This window comes from Lissotriton vulgaris, chromosome 9 (genome assembly GCF_964263255.1).
Source record: "Lissotriton vulgaris chromosome 9, aLisVul1.2, whole genome shotgun sequence".
In the NCBI taxonomy this organism is placed as follows: Eukaryota; Metazoa; Chordata; class Amphibia; order Caudata; family Salamandridae; genus Lissotriton; species Lissotriton vulgaris.
In genome coordinates this window covers 86,990,726-87,011,280 of record NC_141697.1, presented here as the reverse complement: position 1 = coordinate 87,011,280, position 20,555 = coordinate 86,990,726, and the positions used below count along the sequence as shown (strand labels likewise).

The following is a 20,555-nucleotide window of genomic DNA, read 5'->3' as shown; positions in this document are numbered from 1 at the left end:
GTTCAATGGGGCAGCACCTGCTCCAAAAGAACTCTTGAATGCACCCCACCTAGATTGAGCCTTTAAATACTTGAATTATTCCAAACTACTTCTTTATTTTTTTTCTGCAGGGAAAGGCTCTGCTCTAAAATATTTAATTGACCTGGAACAATTATACGCTGAATTCAAAGATTTGACCATAAGCAAACTATGGCTTTGGTTGATAATTATCATCCTGGTCTATCGCAATGCTCCACAGATGATTGTTGGTGTGCATTAGCAAGAGTAAAAAATATAAGATAGGGTGTTAGAGCTTGCTCATTTTTGGCAGTGAAATGGTGGTACCTTCTCCCTAAAGACCTCCATAAAACAGAAAAACGTGCCTTTCACAAAATATCTGAAAATGTATCTTTATCTTCTTAGTTGATATGGTCAACATGGTCAAATACAGCACTATTCGTGGTCTTCAGGAAAAAAGCCAGGTGGTTGAACCAACCCTCTATAAAATAAATTGAAATAACCTAGATGCCAGTCCTTAAAAATCCATTAAACTAAGTATCAATAGGGAAGGGGGAGAATATGAACAGTTGCCTACATTGATCATTTTCCTCCCCAGTTTGACACGGTCCACAATCCTTTTCAATGTTTTATGCAATTTAGCAAGACATTACTTTTTTTTGTCAAGATGCACGAGGGGACTTGCCCTTTTAGTTCCAGTACAGGGATTTTTGTGTCCTCAGGCAAAAATTATATTTAGTAGTTGGGGCATTCCCTCTTACCTTGCAACAAAACTATCTTAGGCTATTTCCAGCAATTTGATACTGTCTTGTCTTCATTTGAATTTGATCACCAAGCAGTAAACTTGCCAGGAGCCTGCTTTGGCACTCACAGACTGCTTCGGAAAGTCCTCCCTCGCCTTCCTATGGGGGCAAGGAGAATCCCGGTCCAGGCGTTGGTCCTTTCTCGTTTTCACTATGGCAATTTCTCTTTACCTAAGAGCACCTAAAGCAACGATATGGAAACTCCAAGTCGCACAGAACTGCGCTGCGAGGCTACTGCTCTGGATTCCTGAAAGTCAGTCGGCTAAGCCAGCTCTGAGGACCCTACACTGGTTGCCAATTCTGGAAAGAGTAAAATTCTAATCTTTGTGTATAGCCCACAAGACCCTAAGGCGGAAGGGCTCAGTAATCAACAGCTCCCTCGTCATCTTTTACCGCCTCTGGAAACGTCTTTGCTTGGATAATCTTAACCTTGCAGCCATTCCCAAAATTAAGAGGGTTAGAAGTGGAGGAAGATCTTTCTCTTACGACGTAGCTAGGTTCTGGAACACCCTGCCCCCTCACCTTCACTCAGAACCTCGCCTTCTTCCCTTTCCGAAACTTCTAAAAACATGGTCACCCTCACCCTGTAACTCGCTCAGTCTTCCTCCTATTCGGCTACTAGCGCTGGGATGCCTCAGGGTAGATATGCGCTTACCAAATGCTGAATAATAATAATAATTTGTGGTGGGGCCATAAGGGGGCTCTTGGGAAATCCTTTTATGTAAATCTACCACAGGCACAACATCTGTGTTGATCCAAAGTTGTGTGAATTTTCTGGGGGAATGTTTCATAATAACAGGTATAGAACAAACATATTTTTGAAATAAAATAACTTTTAAGAGTTCACCACTTCACATCTATTGCCCTATCTGTCAAGTGTACGTGAGCAATAGCTTAAGATATTTTATACTACTACTGATCTTACAGCATCCTTTCATTACACTGTGTTTCACACAGTTTCATACTGAGACATTAAAATGGACCAGGTATGAATGCAACAATGTGTACATATATCGATTTCACTATTACCGGTTACGGCTTTGCCCTCGGTTCTTTGCTACAATCATTGGCGTTAACATGGCTTTTATGGGGATGGAGTACACACACTACTAGTCCCTGATGTAGTAACAATTTACTGACATTACAAGCAAAAGGCATTATTCAATAAGAAAAAACATCTCTCTTTTAAAAGGCCAAGTAGGTTCTTCAATTTTTAAATTATTATTTATTGTTTTGTTATCAAAGACAATGTCCAGAAATATCAGGTATTAAAGAATCTGTTCATGGCATTGTTTACAAAAGACCTTCTACTGTAATTGACAGTGAATGTTTTATCTCTAGATGGATCCTTCATTTAGTGGTGACACAAACTAATCAGCGGAATCAATGAAAAATCATCTGATGAAGGGGCGGGTATCAGGGGGCCCAGGGCGATTTCTTGCTTCATTTGGAAATCTACTGATTGGAGCATGTTGCGTGGTCCGATACATGCTGTTTAAGGATCAAGTGCTGCTCGGCAACGAGGCTAGGTAGGGCTCTGGTAAAAAGGTCCGTGATCACTCACAGAGGCACCATGTTTAAAATTTCACATATACAAAATATGTTCATGTCACTCAAATTACACAACATGGCAGTGTCAAACGTCTTGGGCATCGTCATCAATTAATGGCAAGAGAGCTGGGCGCGGGCCCTTGTAACTGATTACGAACATAACTTTGAAGGTTTGAAAGAGGCAAAGTAGTCCAAAAGTACTGTCCACATGTTGTGAGTAGATGTGTGTTTGTATGTGTGGATGGAGTGCAAGTACTGTAGCAAAGTACTCTCAGGAGGAGGGAGGGAGGTCAAAACACAGTTGCTCCCTGTTCGGTTTCTGGAGATCATACGCAATGGCTTTGTACTTTTGACCACACCATAAAATGTCAAAGAAGCTCATTGAACCAGTCAAGTCTCTTTGTTGCTTAGTTCAAACCAGCTTGAACTGAGTTAGTGACCGATCGCCTTCATTTTTCCTCATTTGTCAGCGTCTGAGTATGTAGGATATTTAACAGTCTCTATTTTCTCCTTCACTTTGTAAGATGGGTACAAGCCCGTTCGACCCAGTTTCCTGTTAATGCCCTTTGAATAACCGTCCCAATGGTTTCCAGCCACACCAATAATATCCCCGGGCTCCATGGGGATTTCATCTGGAGTTCGTGGGTGGTGAGGATAAATGGCAACCTGGTTGTGGGCATTCTGTCCCCCAAAATAGTAAATATCATCCAAGGAGTGGAAATTTGTTGAGGCGTCTGGATGCAATGTCTGCATGATTTCGTAGGCGACTCGGCAGACCTTAAAAAAGAAGAAAATTACATCAGGGAACAATGTTTCATAAACATCACAAACAAAAATTGATTTTCATCAAGTATTTAAAATAAAATATAAAAACTCAACAGTAAATATTTTTGTATCGGAGAATGTATGCTGCAAGAATTATCAAAGGGATCATTTTATTTAACACCAGTCAAAGGCTGGAGTCTCTTACCATGAGGGAGAGCCAGTATCTGCATTATCACTGATGCAATAATTTTCATACTGTGCTCTACGACACTGCAAGCTAGTTGACCGTATCCCAATCCAAAAAGACAATTTAAGATAGAACCTTCTTGGTTTGAGTACAAACACTTTGGAATACATTTTCGAAGTTAACTTTGCTTGTCGGTAATAATATACAAGTACGCAATGTCCTAGTTAATGCTCCATACCTGGTCAAAAATGTTAAGAACAACTTATTTGGCTTATGGTTCAGTGCCCTTGGCAATCTAGACAGCATTTCATGTTATTCAAAAAGATCCTCTGGGGCACGGAATATATCAGATGAGGCTCTAGAAGGCAATTTCAAAAGCCTTCCCAGGTGGTGAGCTGATAGTCTTTTCTGTTAAAATTATGATGTAGTCCAGGAACTATGAAACCAGTCATTTGGTGTCATGAAAGCGGTTTTAAAAGAAACCGGGACTAGATCCAAGGAAATGTGTAAGTATCTCAGTATTCGTACTACCATGGCAGCGTACATAAAGACGCAGTGCGAGAAAAAGTTTGCAATGGGTTTAGATTATCACTGCACCTACAGCACATTGCAATGAGAGGTTATTGCTAGGTGTGGTGGGAGGTAGTCACTTGACTAGGGAGCCTGAACTGGTGAGTGTCTTTCCAATAAACTGTTTAACCTTCACTTTCGTCTGCTTATTTCACAACATACGCTGCGTATTTGCAAAGTGCACCTTCACATAGAAGGGTATCTTGGCACTGAACAACAGATGTTTATTGTTATCGAACTCATTGGTACTAATTTTATCGACCTCAGAAGGATGAAAGGCTGAGTGGATTCGCCGGGATTTGAACCTGCGACTAAAAGACCCCTACAGTGGACGCATAGTCCACTAAGCCACCAGACCTGGCATCCATCATCCATCAAAATTCCATCTGCCTACTGGGTGCCACCAGATCCTTTCTTCCTGGGCCAGAATCATGTAATGGTGCGCTGTCCCTGTTTGCACAATGGCATACCTGTAAGCAGGTGCACCGGCGCAAAAAGGGACAGTGCACCCTATTACAATCTTTGCACTGCCCCCCGGGGCAGCCGCGAACTCGCAGGTGAAATAATTGACTGCCCCCACCTTCAGGGGGCACGACTTGGGGATCCTTGGAACTCTCCTTCACCCCTCCAGAGGTCAGCCAATGGACGCATTAACAGCATGACACCAATGTGTGGCACCCTACTAGGGCCCTGTTAGCTCTGTCAAGATAGCGCTGGCGCTACATGTGCGACAGCTTATCAGTATTATAGAAGGGGCGGCACAAGCGTTTGCAGCCCCTTTTGTACTACTGTGACCCAGGTACACTCAAAGCGGGCACACACACGCCCATAGTGCCCCTGGGGTACTGCATGTAACAGTCCCTGGTGCACTTTTTTTGTTGTTACCTTTGCTGGGGGTTAAGCTCCATAATTCAGTCTCAGCACCATGTGTTCTGTCTGAAAATGGACTTCCCTCCATTAGAACCCACTGTAACATGGCTGCAGTTTACAGGTGTGTTGACTTGCGTCTGTAAGGTCTATTACTAAGAAGCATGCACGGTAGACCATCCTGATGTGCCTCTTATGGCATTTTGTATAGTTTTAAAGTGGGGTCTGGGGAAATATGCAATATATCTCTCCACTATCTCTTGTGATGTCCCTTCCAACACCTGACTCACTACACCACCAGCACGAGCCTTACAGACCCAGTAAAACGATGTTTCATCTCTTCCTTGGGCGACATATAAATACGTGCATACATTTGAAAACAATCATTTACAACAAAATCAAAAATACTGTTTATTAGAGGCCGGAGAAGCTCCAAAAAGGAATGAACTACCGGTCTCAGCTAGCCCTGGTTCACTACATTGCAGCAGCACGCCTCCCAGCCACAAAGCTTGGAGGGACGCTGAAACTGTTATTAAGTACATCCCGTCCACAGAAGACCGAATATGATAAATCCATGTCGGTGCACGCGGCGGTGAAGACGGCTGCAGACACTAACAAGTAATTATCGCGTAATCTCTGCTGATCCTGGTGCGTAGCTCGAATCTCGGAGGAAGTAATGTGTTTACCAGAGTAAATTAATTTATAACAACCCCTGATGGTTTGCATGCATTCAGAAACAGGCTGGCGCAACAGGCACCCGCGCAAACGGAGGCAATTTATGCCCGGCAGTTAAGGGACGCAGATCTGATTTGCACATCCATCACTGCCCGGGCACCTGTGGGCGCGTGGGTACCAGGCAGGAATCAGCAAACAGGCCGAGGCAGCTTTGCTGATGTCTCCAGAGAGGTAATGATAATGGTAGAGCTGGCGCACAGCTGGTTCACGGAAAGTCTTGTCCTTTTCAAGGTGCTATACAAGTAACGTCAGGCGTCCCTCGACGTTAATTGTAACAGTAAAAAAAGTGTGGGGCTAGTGGACCACTGGTCCCATCCTTGTATGCACACAATTTCCCCTTCTAAAACACAAAGGGTTCACTCAGTTTTGATGATCATTTGAAGTTTTAATTTTCCATCATGATTCTTTAACTTCGATATCACTTCATATCAAATGACATTATTCATTGTTATCCTGTAACACAATCCTTCAATCACATCCAATGCATTTCGGGGTTATCAGGCACCCCTTCATCAGGGAAAGGACTCTACAACCAAAAACATAAAATTGTAATGAGGTCTGGTGTTAAACGTATTAGATATTGTGGGTGAAAATGGTAACGGTGTGAGGGTCAGGAGGTGTAGTGAATCGGATTCACCTTAAAAACGACCCTTTTTCCCTGTGAAAAGTATAGCTAGGTTTGGTAAACCGTGCTTACGTGAATCGCGAGGTTTGTGGTTTCTCGGTCTGAAAACGGAAGGTAATGGCACGTTAGTTAACTAAGATTGTGCTGAGACTACGGAGCAACTGTAATATTAATCCAGGTGCAGGCAAGATATTACTAACCTGTGTGGGTGTAACGGTTCGTCTCAGTTGAAGACGCGGGTCCCGACGAAGACGCCTCTGGCCGCGTTTCGTGCGGTTCGAATGAGCGGGTCACGTGGTGTGTTAAAGAGAACGGAAACTCCTCTCAGGGTTAAAGAGACAGTGTAGCGTGCACCGGGGCTCCGATTGAGTTAAAGGGGCAGTGCGTGTTGTGATGTTTTCCGAGTGGCACGGCTTGTGGGTGTTGGTAATGATATGTATGTGTTTGTTGTAGTCAGTACGGTAGTGCAATAGTAAAAACGATATTGAAAACGAAATCATATTACAAATAAAACGATATCGTTTAAGAAACAATGTTATGGGACCTTGCAAAAATTATAATAAACATTGTTTGATTGCATGTTAGTCCAAATACACAGAAATTACTATGTCAGTCCATGAGCAACCTTACAAGTAGCAGGAAAGTTCCATCCTGTCATTCAGTCCCAGTGGCTTCTGGGTTGACAGTTTTTGGATCCACGTGTTTTCTCTTTGGAGGAGGAATTTGGTGTTATCTCTCCCTTCATATTTGGCAATTGTTTCCAGTATGATGAATTTCATTTGTGAAATGTTGTGTTTCTCCTCATGAAAATGTACTGCCAGAATTTGGTATTCTTAAGACGGATGTTGGACTTGTGTTCTGTGAGTCTCGTTTTGATTTTTCTTTCCGTCTTGCCAATGTATAGTTTTCCGCAAGGACATTTTAAAGCATAGATAACATTGCTGGAGTCACATGTGGCATTAACCTGTAGTTTTATCTTGTGTCCTTTCATTGGGTGGTTGATTGTGTTTCCCCGGATAATACTATTGCAGTTTCCACAGTTGAGACATGGCTTGGTTCCTGAGTAGACGGTAGTTACGGTGGGTTTGTATTGTACCAATTCTCCTATGTTCCGTGCTCTGGTGAATGCGAATAATGGGGGTTCCATAAAGATCTGATTAAAATCTGGTTCCAGATTCAACAGGGGCCAATGTTGATGTATAATCCGTTTGAATTTATTGGTGGCTGTTGAGAATTTCGAGACTACCACGATGCTGGTCTGTTGTCTTTTGTGACTGGGTTGCAATAGTTCTTGTCTCTCTATGTTGTTAATCTTTTGTGTGGAATCTCTGATAATATTTTCTGGATACCCTCTTTTGCGAAATTTGGTGGCAATCTCTTCAATTCTTTGTGCAGCTTTTGCTGGGTCCGATGTGATTCTTTTGGCACGTGCCATTTGGGAAAATGGTAGGTGTGTTTTCAAGTTTGGTTCATGGAAACTGGTATAGTGGAGCATATTGTTCCTATCAGTTGGTTTGGTGAATAGATCTGTTTCAAATCCTTGATCCTTGATAGAAACTTTCACGTCCAGGAAGCTGACACTTTCTTCAGATATTTCCCACGTTAGTTGTATCCGTTCATCAATCTGGTTAAATGCCATGAGTCGGTTTTGGAGTTCTTCTTTGGTATTCTTCCATACGATAAAGATATCGTCTATATATCTTGTGAAGAGTAGCATGTGATCCGTCCATAGTTTATTGTTGAATATATGTGTCTCTTCAAATTGGTGCATAAAAATATTGGCATACACTGGTGCCGCTGAATTGCCCATAGCCATTCCCACAAGTTGTTGGTACCATGTATCTTGGTATCTGAAGTAGCTGTGGTATAGTGTGTAGAGCATTAGTTCCATAAGAAACGTTTGGAACGATGTCTCCATTTCCGAGGTAAGTAAAGCTTGTTCTATTGCTTCGATGCCCAAGGAGTGGGGTATTGAGGTATAGAGGGATCGGACATCCGCTGTGCATAGAACTAGGTTATCCGTGGAATCAATGTTTAGGCTCTTGAGTTTAGAGATGAAGTGTGTTGTGTCCTTGGTGTAGGTTCTCATAGCCTGTACCAGTGGTTGAAGATATTTATCAAGCAATTGGCCTATCGGTTCGTGGAGACTACCACATGTAGAGACTATGGGTCTCATGGGGGGGTCCCATAGGTCTTTGTGTATTTTCGGAGCCATTCTCAAGGTTGGACTCTTAGGATTGGTCTTGATGAGAAAGTTTTTAGTTTTCTCTGTTATGGTTCCAGTTTCATGAGCTTTGTCCAAGATGTGCCGTAGAGTTTGCTTGTATTCTGTTGTGGGGTTCCTGTCAAGTTTCATGTACGTTGTGGTGTCATTGATGTGTTGCAACACTTTGGATTCGTACATTTTTTTGTTCATGATAATTAGGGCGCCGCCCTTGTCTGCTTTCATGCATCTGATTTGATCATTTGATGATATCTTTTTCAGTGTATTCAAATCCTTCCGTGTGATATTTCTGGATTTTTTATTGGTGTGTTTAATTTTATGTAGGTCTTGTTTGACTCTATTTTCGAATAGGTCCAGTGTTTTATGGCTGGTTGGTGACTGGAAGGTGCTCTGTGGTCTTAGTCCAAGTAATTGGTCATCTCCATCTCTTGTTTGTGGTGGTAACACGTTGTCGAAGAAGTGGCGTAATCGAAGCTTTCGCATGAGTTTAAAAAAACTCACTTCGAGTTGCAAATTGTCAGAATTGGTCGTTGGTACAAATGAGGTTCCCTTCTGCAGTAATCGACATTCATGATCCGTGAGTTGGTAATCACTAATGTTGATAACTAGATGTTCTGTGTTTTCTTCCCCTTCTTGTCCTTGACGGTCCCCGTGACGCTTCTCGTGTTGGGTGGCTCTTTCTCTTTCTCTCTTTCACAACACGCACTGCCCCTTTAACTCAATCGGAGCCCCGGTGCACGCTACACTGTCTCTTTAACCCTGAGAGGAGTTTCCGTTCTCTTTAACACACCACGTGACCCGCTCATTCGAACCGCACGAAATGCGGCCAGAGGCGTCTTCGTCGGGACCCGCGTCTTCAACTGAGACGAACCGTTACACCCACACAGGTTAGTAATATCTTGCCTGCACCTGGATTAATATTACAGTTGCTCCGTAGTCTCAGCACAATCTTAGTTAACTAACGTGCCATTACCTTCCGTTTTCAGACCGAGAAACCACAAACCTCGCGATTCACGTAAGCATGGTTTACCAAACCTAGCTATACTTTTCACAGGGAAAAAGGGTCGTTTTTAAGGTGAATCCGATCCACTACACCTCCTGACCCTCACACCGTTACCATTTTCACCCACAATATCTAATACGTTTAACACCAGACCTCATTACAATTTTATGTTTTTGGTTGTAGAGTCCTTTCCCTGATGAAGGGGTGCCTGATAACCCCGAAATGCATTGGATGTGATTGAAGGATTGTGTTACAGGATAACAATGAATAATGTCATTTGATATGAAGTGATATCGAAGTTAAAGAATCATGATGGAAAATTAAAACTTCAAATGATCATCAAAACTGAGTGAACCCTTTGTGTTTTAGAAGGGGAAATTGTGTGCATACAAGGATGGGACCAGTGGTCCACTAGCCCCACACTTTTTTTACTGTTACAATTAACGTCGAGGGACGCCTGACGTTACTTGTATAGCACCTTGAAAAGGACAAGACTTTCCGTGAACCAGCTGTGCGCCAGCTCTACCATTATCATTGTTTCTAAGTCTCGCGCCCACAACAGGGCAGGCAGCACGCAAACTAACTCAACATGAGCAATTTCGAAGAGATCTCTAAAAGTACTGAGGCCAGAGCCTCCACCTTTGCCTTCAAACCAGACGAAGCAGACCGTATTTACGCACTGATTAGGGAAGAAAATGCACAGGAAACAACTACTCGCTCCAAAGAGCAACATATAAGACAATTAATCTATCTAAGCAAGAGGAAGATCAATCAACAATTACATGCGAGCACGCTCGTAAAATACCACCGGAATCAACGCATACCAAGGGGCCTAAGAATAGCTTTAAAACCATCACTCTGCAAAAATTCTAAAAAATTCCAGGAAAGGTGGTTTGAAATTCTTAACAAATGCTCACTTGACCTTATTCTCCTAATCATTGAAGAACTATCTGGAATACTGGGAGAACTCACAAGGGAAATAGATGAGACATCTACAGAACTGTCCAAAATGCTATCCGAGGCAGAACTTAAAACCATACTGGATGACATACAAACTCAACTGGATAAACACACTAATGAGATTAACGAGCGTAAAATCCGCAAATATAAAAGGGATACCCTTGACTATAGACTCGGAGAGGTCTACACATGGGCCGAAATCTATGCCCAAAAGAGACGCAACAGACCCTACACCTCGCAAACAGAGACCTCATCATCAGATAGTGACCAGAGTCAAAGAACCAGAAGAACCCAACCCACTCCCAAAGATCTTGATACGACCCAGGCACAACAACCAACCACCAGCTTACAAGCCGACACAAACCCTTTTTTAGAACAGGGCCAAACACAAAAAGGAGACCCAGGAGAGGACAGAACAAAAGAAAAAGAGAAAGAGCCACCCAACACGAGAAGCGTCACGGGGACCGTCAAGGACAAGAAGGGGAAGAAAACACAGAACATCTAGTTATCAACATTAGTGATTACCAACTCACGGATCATGAATGTCGATTACTGCAGAAGGGAACCTCATTTGTACCAACGACCAATTCTGACAATTTGGAACTCGAAGTGAGTTTTTTTAAACTCATGCGAAAGCTTCGATTACGCCACTTCTTCGACAACGTGTTACCACCACAAACAAGAGATGGAGATGACCAATTACTTGGACTAAGACCACAGAGCACCTTCCAGTCACCAACCAGCCATAAAACACTGGACCTATTCGAAAATAGAGTCAAACAAGACCTACATAAAATTAAACACACCAATAAAAAATCCAGAAATATCACACGGAAGGATTTGAATACACTGAAAAAGATATCATCAAATGATCAAATCAGATGCATGAAAGCAGACAAGGGCGGCGCCCTAATTATCATGAACAAAAAAATGTACGAATCCAAAGTGTTGCAACACATCAATGACACCACAACGTACATGAAACTTGACAGGAACCCCACAACAGAATACAAGCAAACTCTACGGCACATCTTGGACAAAGCTCATGAAACTGGAACCATAACAGAGAAAACTAAAAACTTTCTCATCAAGACCAATCCTAAGAGTCCAACCTTGAGAATGGCTCCGAAAATACACAAAGACCTATGGGACCCCCCCATGAGACCCATAGTCTCTACATGTGGTAGTCTCCACGAACCGATAGGCCAATTGCTTGATAAATATCTTCAACCACTGGTACAGGCTATGAGAACCTACACCAAGGACACAACACACTTCATCTCTAAACTCAAGAGCCTAAACATTGATTCCACGGATAACCTAGTTCTATGCACAGCGGATGTCCGATCCCTCTATACCTCAATACCCCACTCCTTGGGCATCGAAGCAATAGAACAAGCTTTACTTACCTCGGAAATGGAGACATCGTTCCAAACGTTTCTTATGGAACTAATGCTCTACACACTATACCACAGCTACTTCAGATACCAAGATACATGGTACCAACAACTTGTGGGAATGGCTATGGGCAATTCAGCGGCACCAGTGTATGCCAATATTTTTATGCACCAATTTGAAGAGACACATATATTCAACAATAAACTATGGATGGATCACATGCTACTCTTCACAAGATATATAGACGATATCTTTATCGTATGGAAGAATACCAAAGAAGAACTCCAAAACCGACTCATGGCATTTAACCAGATTGATGAACGGATACAACTAACGTGGGAAATATCTGAAGAAAGTGTCAGCTTCCTGGACGTGAAAGTTTCTATCAAGGATCAAGGATTTGAAACAGATCTATTCACCAAACCAACTGATAGGAACAATATGCTCCACTATATCAGTTTCCATGAACCAAACTTGAAAACACACCTACCATTTTCCCAAATGGCACGTGCCAAAAGAATCACATCGGACCCAGCAAAAGCTGCACAAAGAATTGAAGAGATTGCCACCAAATTTCGCAAAAGAGGGAATCCAGAAATTATTATCAGAGATTCCACACAAAAGATTAACAACATAGAGAGACAAGAACTATTGCAACCCAGTCACAAAAGACAACAGACCCGCATCGTGGTAGTCTCGAAATTCTCAACAGCCACCAATAAATTCAAACGGATTATACATCAACATTGGCCCCTGTTGAATCTGGAACCAAATTTTAATCAGATCTTTATGGAACCCCCATTATTCGCATTCACCAGAGCACGGAACATAGGAGAATTGGTACAATACAAACCCACCGTAACTACCGTCTACTCAGGAACCAAGCCATGTCTCAACTGTGGAAACTGCAATAGTATTATCCGGGGAAACACAATCAACCACCCAATGAAAGGACACAAGATAAAACTACAGGTTAATGCCACATGTGACTCCAGCAATGTTATCTATGCTTTAAAATGTCCTTGCGGAAAACTATACATTGGCAAGACGGAAAGAAAAATCAAAACGAGACTCACAGAACACAAGTCCAACATCCGTCTTAAGAATACCAAATCCGCACTGGCAGTACATTTTCATGAGGAGAAACACAACATTTCACAAATGAAATTCATCATACTGGAAACAATTGCCAAATATGAAGGGAGAGATAACACCAAATTCCTCCTCTAAAGAGAAAACACGTGGATCCAAAAACTGTCAACCCAGAAGCCACTGGGACTGAATGACAGGATGGAACTTTCCTGCTACTTGTAAGGTTGCTCATGGACTGACATAGTAATTTCTGTGTATTTGGACTAACATGCAATCAAACAATGTTTATTATAATTTTTGCAAGGTCCCATAACATTGTTACTTAAACGATATCGTTTTATTTGTAATATGATTTCGTTTTCAATATGGTTTTTACTATTGCACTACCGTACTGACTACAACAAACACATACATATCATTACCAACACCCACAAGCCGTGCCACTCGGAAAACATCACAACACGCACTGCCCCTTTAACTCAATCGGAGCCCCGGTGCACGCTACACTGTCTCTTTAACCCTGAGAGGAGTTTCCGTTCTCTTTAACACACCACGTGACCCGCTCATTCGAACCGCACGAAACGCGGCCAGAGGCGTCTTCGTCGGGACCCGCGTCTTCAACTGAGACGAACCGTTACACCCACACAGGTTAGTAATATCTTGCCTGCACCTGGATTAATATTACAGTTGCTCCGTAGTCTCAGCACAATCTTAGTTAACTAACGTGCCATTACCTTCCGTTTTCAGACCGAGAAACCACAAACCTCGCGATTCACGTAAGCACGGTTTACCAAACCTAGCTATACTTTTCACAGGGAAAAAGGGTCGTTTTTAAGGTGAATCCGATCCACTACACCTCCTGACCCTCACACCGTTACCATTTTCACCCACAATATCTAATACGTTTAACACCAGACCTCATTACAATTTTATGTTTTTGGTTGTAGAGTCCTTTCCCTGATGAAGGGGTGCCTGATAACCCCGAAATGCATTGGATGTGATTGAAGGATTGTGTTACAGGATAACAATGAATAATGTCATTTGATATGAAGTGATATCGAAGTTAAAGAATCATGATGGAAAATTAAAACTTCAAATGATCATCAAAACTGAGTGAACCCTTTGTGTTTTAGAAGGGGAAATTGTGTGCATACAAGGATGGGACCAGTGGTCCACTAGCCCCACACTTTTTTTACTGTCTTCAGAGAGGTGCCAGGCGAGGAACTGAGCATCAGACGGTGCTGGACGCACACAGGGAGGTGCCTGCTGCCTCCTACCCAAGGTATGAATGAATACACCTTACCCGGGCAGTCTTCGGAACAGACCGGCCTTACAGCTCTTAGAACTATGAGGAGACGCTGGCCTTGGCAGTAAACGGACATCATTTGGCCAAAATAACTGGGCAACATAAACTCCGCCATGCACCTTTGAGCCCGACCTTTAATCGGATGACAGGAGCCTGCGTGTCTTTTTGTTTAATTCAGAACCAAATCCTGCAGCAGTCGAATAGAGTGATACGACCTCGGCCACATCCATTGCCGCAATCCATATTAACTGAAGCGACACTTTATATATATATATATTCAACAATATTTCTCCCCTTCGAGGGAGAAAACACGGAGTCGCACTTAAAAACAAAATCCAGCACTGCACTGCAATTCGGTTTCTTCTGTGATTTTATTAATCCATGGGGTCAAAAACAAATAAACCAACGCGTTTCGACAGCGTCCGCTGTCTTGTTCACGGTTAGTTTGTGTGTGGAGCTCACATTGTTTTGAAACATTTCCTGAAACTACTATTCCCGCCCACTTAGGTGTGTCATAACAGGCATTGTGGGATTTGTAGTGTTTGGGGTATTTACACGACCAAAGCATTTTTAAGTCTTTACAATTAATTGACTTTCCCAAATTTACAATTACCAATTTGATGCCACAGTTATAAAGGAAATTTAAGCATGCTCTGCTTCATTATGATTTTGCATTTCAAACAATATTCAAACAAAAATCCTGCCCTCCGGTGGGCTAATTATCGGTTTGCTTCATATTATTTTGAAACATTTCCTACAGCTAACAGGCATTATGGGATTTGTAGTATTTGGGATATCTACAACCAAAGCATTTTCGGAGCCCTAACAATTAATTGATTTTTCCCAAAACATGCAATTACCAGTTTAATGCCACAGTTATTAAGGAAAATTAAAGCCTTTTCTGCTTCATTATAATTTCGCATTTCAAACACAAAATACTGCCCTCTTCAACTGAGACGAACCGTTACACCCACACAGGTTAGTAATATCTTGCCTGCACCTGGATTAATATTACAGTTGCTCCGTAGTCTCAGCACAATCTTAGTTAACTAACGTGCCATTACCTTCCGTTTTCAGACCGAGAAACCACAAACCTCGCGATTCACGTAAGCATGGTTTACCAAACCTAGCTATACTTTTCACAGGGAAAAAGGGTCGTTTTTAAGGTGAATCCGATCCACTACACCTCCTGACCCTCACACCGTTACCATTTTCACCCACAATATCTAATACGTTTAACACCAGACCTCATTACAATTTTATGTTTTTGGTTGTAGAGTCCTTTCCCTGATGAAGGGGTGCCTGATAACCCCGAAATGCATTGGATGTGATTGAAGGATTGTGTTACAGGATAACAATGAATAATGTCATTTGATATGAAGTGATATCGAAGTTAAAGAATCATGATGGAAAATTAAAACTTCAAATGATCATCAAAACTGAGTGAACCCTTTGTGTTTTAGAAGGGGAAATTGTGTGCATACAAGGATGGGACCAGTGGTCCACTAGCCCCACACTTTTTTTACTGTTACAATTAACGTCGAGGGACGCCTGACGTTACTTGTATAGCACCTTGAAAAGGACAAGACTTTCCGTGAACCAGCTGTGCGCCAGCTCTACCATTATCATTGTTTCTAAGTCTCGCGCCCACAACAGGGCAGGCAGCACGCAAACTAACTCAACATGAGCAATTTCGAAGAGATCTCTAAAAGTACTGAGGCCAGAGCCTCCACCTTTGCCTTCAAACCAGACGAAGCAGACCGTATTTACGCACTGATTAGGGAAGAAAATGCACAGGAAACAACTACTCGCTCCAAAGAGCAACATATAAGACAATTAATCTATCTAAGCAAGAGGAAGATCAATCAACAATTACATGCGAGCACGCTCGTAAAATACCACCGGAATCAACGCATACCAAGGGGCCTAAGAATAGCTTTAAAACCATCACTCTGCAAAAATTCTAAAAAATTCCAGGAAAGGTGGTTTGAAATTCTTAACAAATGCTCACTTGACCTTATTCTCCTAATCATTGAAGAACTATCTGGAATACTGGGAGAACTCACAAGGGAAATAGATGAGACATCTACAGAACTGTCCAAAATGCTATCCGAGGCAGAACTTAAAACCATACTGGATGACATACAAACTCAACTGGATAAACACACTAATGAGATTAACGAGCGTAAAATCCGCAAATATAAAAGGGATACCCTTGACTATAGACTCGGAGAGGTCTACACATGGGCCGAAATCTATGCCCAAAAGAGACGCAACAGACCCTACACCTCGCAAACAGAGACCTCATCATCAGATAGTGACCAGAGTCAAAGAACCAGAAGAACCCAACCCACTCCCAAAGATCTTGATACGACCCAGGCACAACAACCAACCACCAGCTTACAAGCCGACACAAACCCTTTTTTAGAACAGGGCCAAACACAAAAAGGAGACCCAGGAGAGGACAGAACAAAAGAAAAAGAGAAAGAGCCACCCAACACGAGAAGCGTCACGGGGACCGTCAAGGACAAGAAGGGGAAGAAAACACAGAACATCTAGTTATCAACATTAGTGATTACCAACTCACGGATCATGAATGTCGATTACTGCAGAAGGGAACCTCATTTGTACCAACGACCAATTCTGACAATTTGGAACTCGAAGTGAGTTTTTTTAAACTCATGCGAAAGCTTCGATTACGCCACTTCTTCGACAACGTGTTACCACCACAAACAAGAGATGGAGATGACCAATTACTTGGACTAAGACCACAGAGCACCTTCCAGTCACCAACCAGCCATAAAACACTGGACCTATTCGAAAATAGAGTCAAACAAGACCTACATAAAATTAAACACACCAATAAAAAATCCAGAAATATCACACGGAAGGATTTGAATACACTGAAAAAGATATCATCAAATGATCAAATCAGATGCATGAAAGCAGACAAGGGCGGCGCCCTAATTATCATGAACAAAAAAATGTACGAATCCAAAGTGTTGCAACACATCAATGACACCACAACGTACATGAAACTTGACAGGAACCCCACAACAGAATACAAGCAAACTCTACGGCACATCTTGGACAAAGCTCATGAAACTGGAACCATAACAGAGAAAACTAAAAACTTTCTCATCAAGACCAATCCTAAGAGTCCAACCTTGAGAATGGCTCCGAAAATACACAAAGACCTATGGGACCCCCCCATGAGACCCATAGTCTCTACATGTGGTAGTCTCCACGAACCGATAGGCCAATTGCTTGATAAATATCTTCAACCACTGGTACAGGCTATGAGAACCTACACCAAGGACACAACACACTTCATCTCTAAACTCAAGAGCCTAAACATTGATTCCACGGATAACCTAGTTCTATGCACAGCGGATGTCCGATCCCTCTATACCTCAATACCCCACTCCTTGGGCATCGAAGCAATAGAACAAGCTTTACTTACCTCGGAAATGGAGACATCGTTCCAAACGTTTCTTATGGAACTAATGCTCTACACACTATACCACAGCTACTTCAGATACCAAGATACATGGTACCAACAACTTGTGGGAATGGCTATGGGCAATTCAGCGGCACCAGTGTATGCCAATATTTTTATGCACCAATTTGAAGAGACACATATATTCAACAATAAACTATGGATGGATCACATGCTACTCTTCACAAGATATATAGACGATATCTTTATCGTATGGAAGAATACCAAAGAAGAACTCCAAAACCGACTCATGGCATTTAACCAGATTGATGAACGGATACAACTAACGTGGGAAATATCTGAAGAAAGTGTCAGCTTCCTGGACGTGAAAGTTTCTATCAAGGATCAAGGATTTGAAACAGATCTATTCACCAAACCAACTGATAGGAACAATATGCTCCACTATATCAGTTTCCATGAACCAAACTTGAAAACACACCTACCATTTTCCCAAATGGCACGTGCCAAAAGAATCACATCGGACCCAGCAAAAGCTGCACAAAGAATTGAAGAGATTGCCACCAAATTTCGCAAAAGAGGGAATCCAGAAATTATTATCAGAGATTCCACACAAAAGATTAACAACATAGAGAGACAAGAACTATTGCAACCCAGTCACAAAAGACAACAGACCCGCATCGTGGTAGTCTCGAAATTCTCAACAGCCACCAATAAATTCAAACGGATTATACATCAACATTGGCCCCTGTTGAATCTGGAACCAAATTTTAATCAGATCTTTATGGAACCCCCATTATTCGCATTCACCAGAGCACGGAACATAGGAGAATTGGTACAATACAAACCCACCGTAACTACCGTCTACTCAGGAACCAAGCCATGTCTCAACTGTGGAAACTGCAATAGTATTATCCGGGGAAACACAATCAACCACCCAATGAAAGGACACAAGATAAAACTACAGGTTAATGCCACATGTGACTCCAGCAATGTTATCTATGCTTTAAAATGTCCTTGCGGAAAACTATACATTGGCAAGACGGAAAGAAAAATCAAAACGAGACTCACAGAACACAAGTCCAACATCCGTCTTAAGAATACCAAATCCGCACTGGCAGTACATTTTCATGAGGAGAAACACAACATTTCACAAATGAAATTCATCATACTGGAAACAATTGCCAAATATGAAGGGAGAGATAACACCAAATTCCTCCTCTAAAGAGAAAACACGTGGATCCAAAAACTGTCAACCCAGAAGCCACTGGGACTGAATGACAGGATGGAACTTTCCTGCTACTTGTAAGGTTGCTCATGGACTGACATAGTAATTTCTGTGTATTTGGACTAACATGCAATCAAACAATGTTTATTATAATTTTTGCAAGGTCCCATAACATTGTTACTTAAACGATATCGTTTTATTTGTAATATGATTTCGTTTTCAATATGGTTTTTACTATTGCACTACCGTACTGACTACAACAAACACATACATATCATTACCAACACCCACAAGCCGTGCCACTCGGAAAACATCACAACACGCACTGCCCCTTTAACTCAATCGGAGCCCCGGTGCACGCTACACTGTCTCTTTAACCCTGAGAGGAGTTTCCGTTCTCTTTAACACACCACGTGACCCGCTCATTCGAACCGCACGAAACGCGGCCAGAGGCGTCTTCGTCGGGACCCGCGTCTTCAACTGAGACGAACCGTTACACCCACACAGGTTAGTAATATCTTGCCTGCACCTGGATTAATATTACAGTTGCTCCGTAGTCTCAGCACAATCTTAGTTAACTAACGTGCCATTACCTTCCGTTTTCAGACCGAGAAACCACAAACCTCGCGATTCACGTAAGCACGGTTTACCAAACCTAGCTATACTTTTCACAGGGAAAAAGGGTCGTTTTTAAGGTGAATCCGATCCACTACACCTCCTGACCCTCACACCGTTACCATTTTCACCCACAATATCTAATACGTTTAACACCAGACCTCATTACAATTTTATGTTTTTGGTTGTAGAGTCCTTTCCCTGATGAAGGGGTGCCTGATAACCCCGAAATGCATTGGATGTGATTGAAGGATTGTGTTACAGGATAACAATGAATAATGTCATTTGATATGAAGTGATATCGAAGTTAAAGAATCATGATGGAAAATTAAAACTTCAAATGATCATCAAAACTGAGTGAACCCTTTGTGTTTTAGAAGGGGAAATTGTGTGCATACAAGGATGGGACCAGTGGTCCACTAGCCCCACACTTTTTTTACTGTCTTCAGAGAGGTGCCAGGCGAGGAACTGAGCATCAGACGGTGCTGGACGCACACAGGGAGGTGCCTGCTGCCTCCTACCCAAGGTATGAATGAATACACCTTACCCGGGCAGTCTTCGGAACAGACCGGCCTTACAGCTCTTAGAACTATGAGGAGACGCTGGCCTTGGCAGTAAACGGACATCATTTGGCCAAAATAACTGGGCAACATAAACTCCGCCATGCACCTTTGAGCCCGACCTTTAATCGGATGACAGGAGCCTGCGTGTCTTTTTGTTTTTAATTCAGAACCAAATCCTGCAGCAGTCGAATAGAGTGATACGACCTCGGCCACATCCATTGCCGCAATCCATATTAACTGAAGCGACACTTTATATATATATATATTCAACAATATTTCTCCCCTTCGAGGGAGAAAACACGGAGTCGCACTTAAAAACAAAATCCAGCACTGCACTGCAATTCGGTTTCTTCTGTGATTTTATTAATCCATGGGGTCAAAAACAAATAAACCAACGCGTTTCGACAGCGTCCGCTGTCTTGTTCACGGTTAGTTTGTGTGTGGAGCTCACATTGTTTTGAAACATTTCCTGAAACTACTATTCCCGCCCACTTAGGTGTGTCATAACAGGCATTGTGGGATTTGTAGTGTTTGGGGTATTTACACGACCAAAGCATTTTTAAGTCTTTACAATTAATTGACTTTCCCAAATTTACAATTACCAATTTG

The 20,555-nt window shown here is 42.3% G+C and overlaps 1 protein-coding gene across 3 annotated transcripts in view; it reads right to left on the bottom strand.

Annotated features, from left to right (window-relative positions):
* Positions 1 to 1,998: 1,998 nt before the first annotated feature.
* The window catches only part of FUT8 (fucosyltransferase 8), an 811,602-nt gene continuing 793,045 nt past the window's right edge, over positions 1,999 to 20,555 (bottom strand). For all 3 annotated transcript variants that reach the window (XM_086937112.1, XM_086937110.1, XM_086937111.1), the window contains one exon: positions 1,999 to 3,128. In XM_086937112.1, coding sequence (XP_086793238.1) covers positions 2,811 to 3,128 — 318 coding nt within the window. In that variant the 3' untranslated portion in view covers positions 1,999 to 2,810. The remainder of the gene's footprint in view (positions 3,129 to 20,555) is intronic.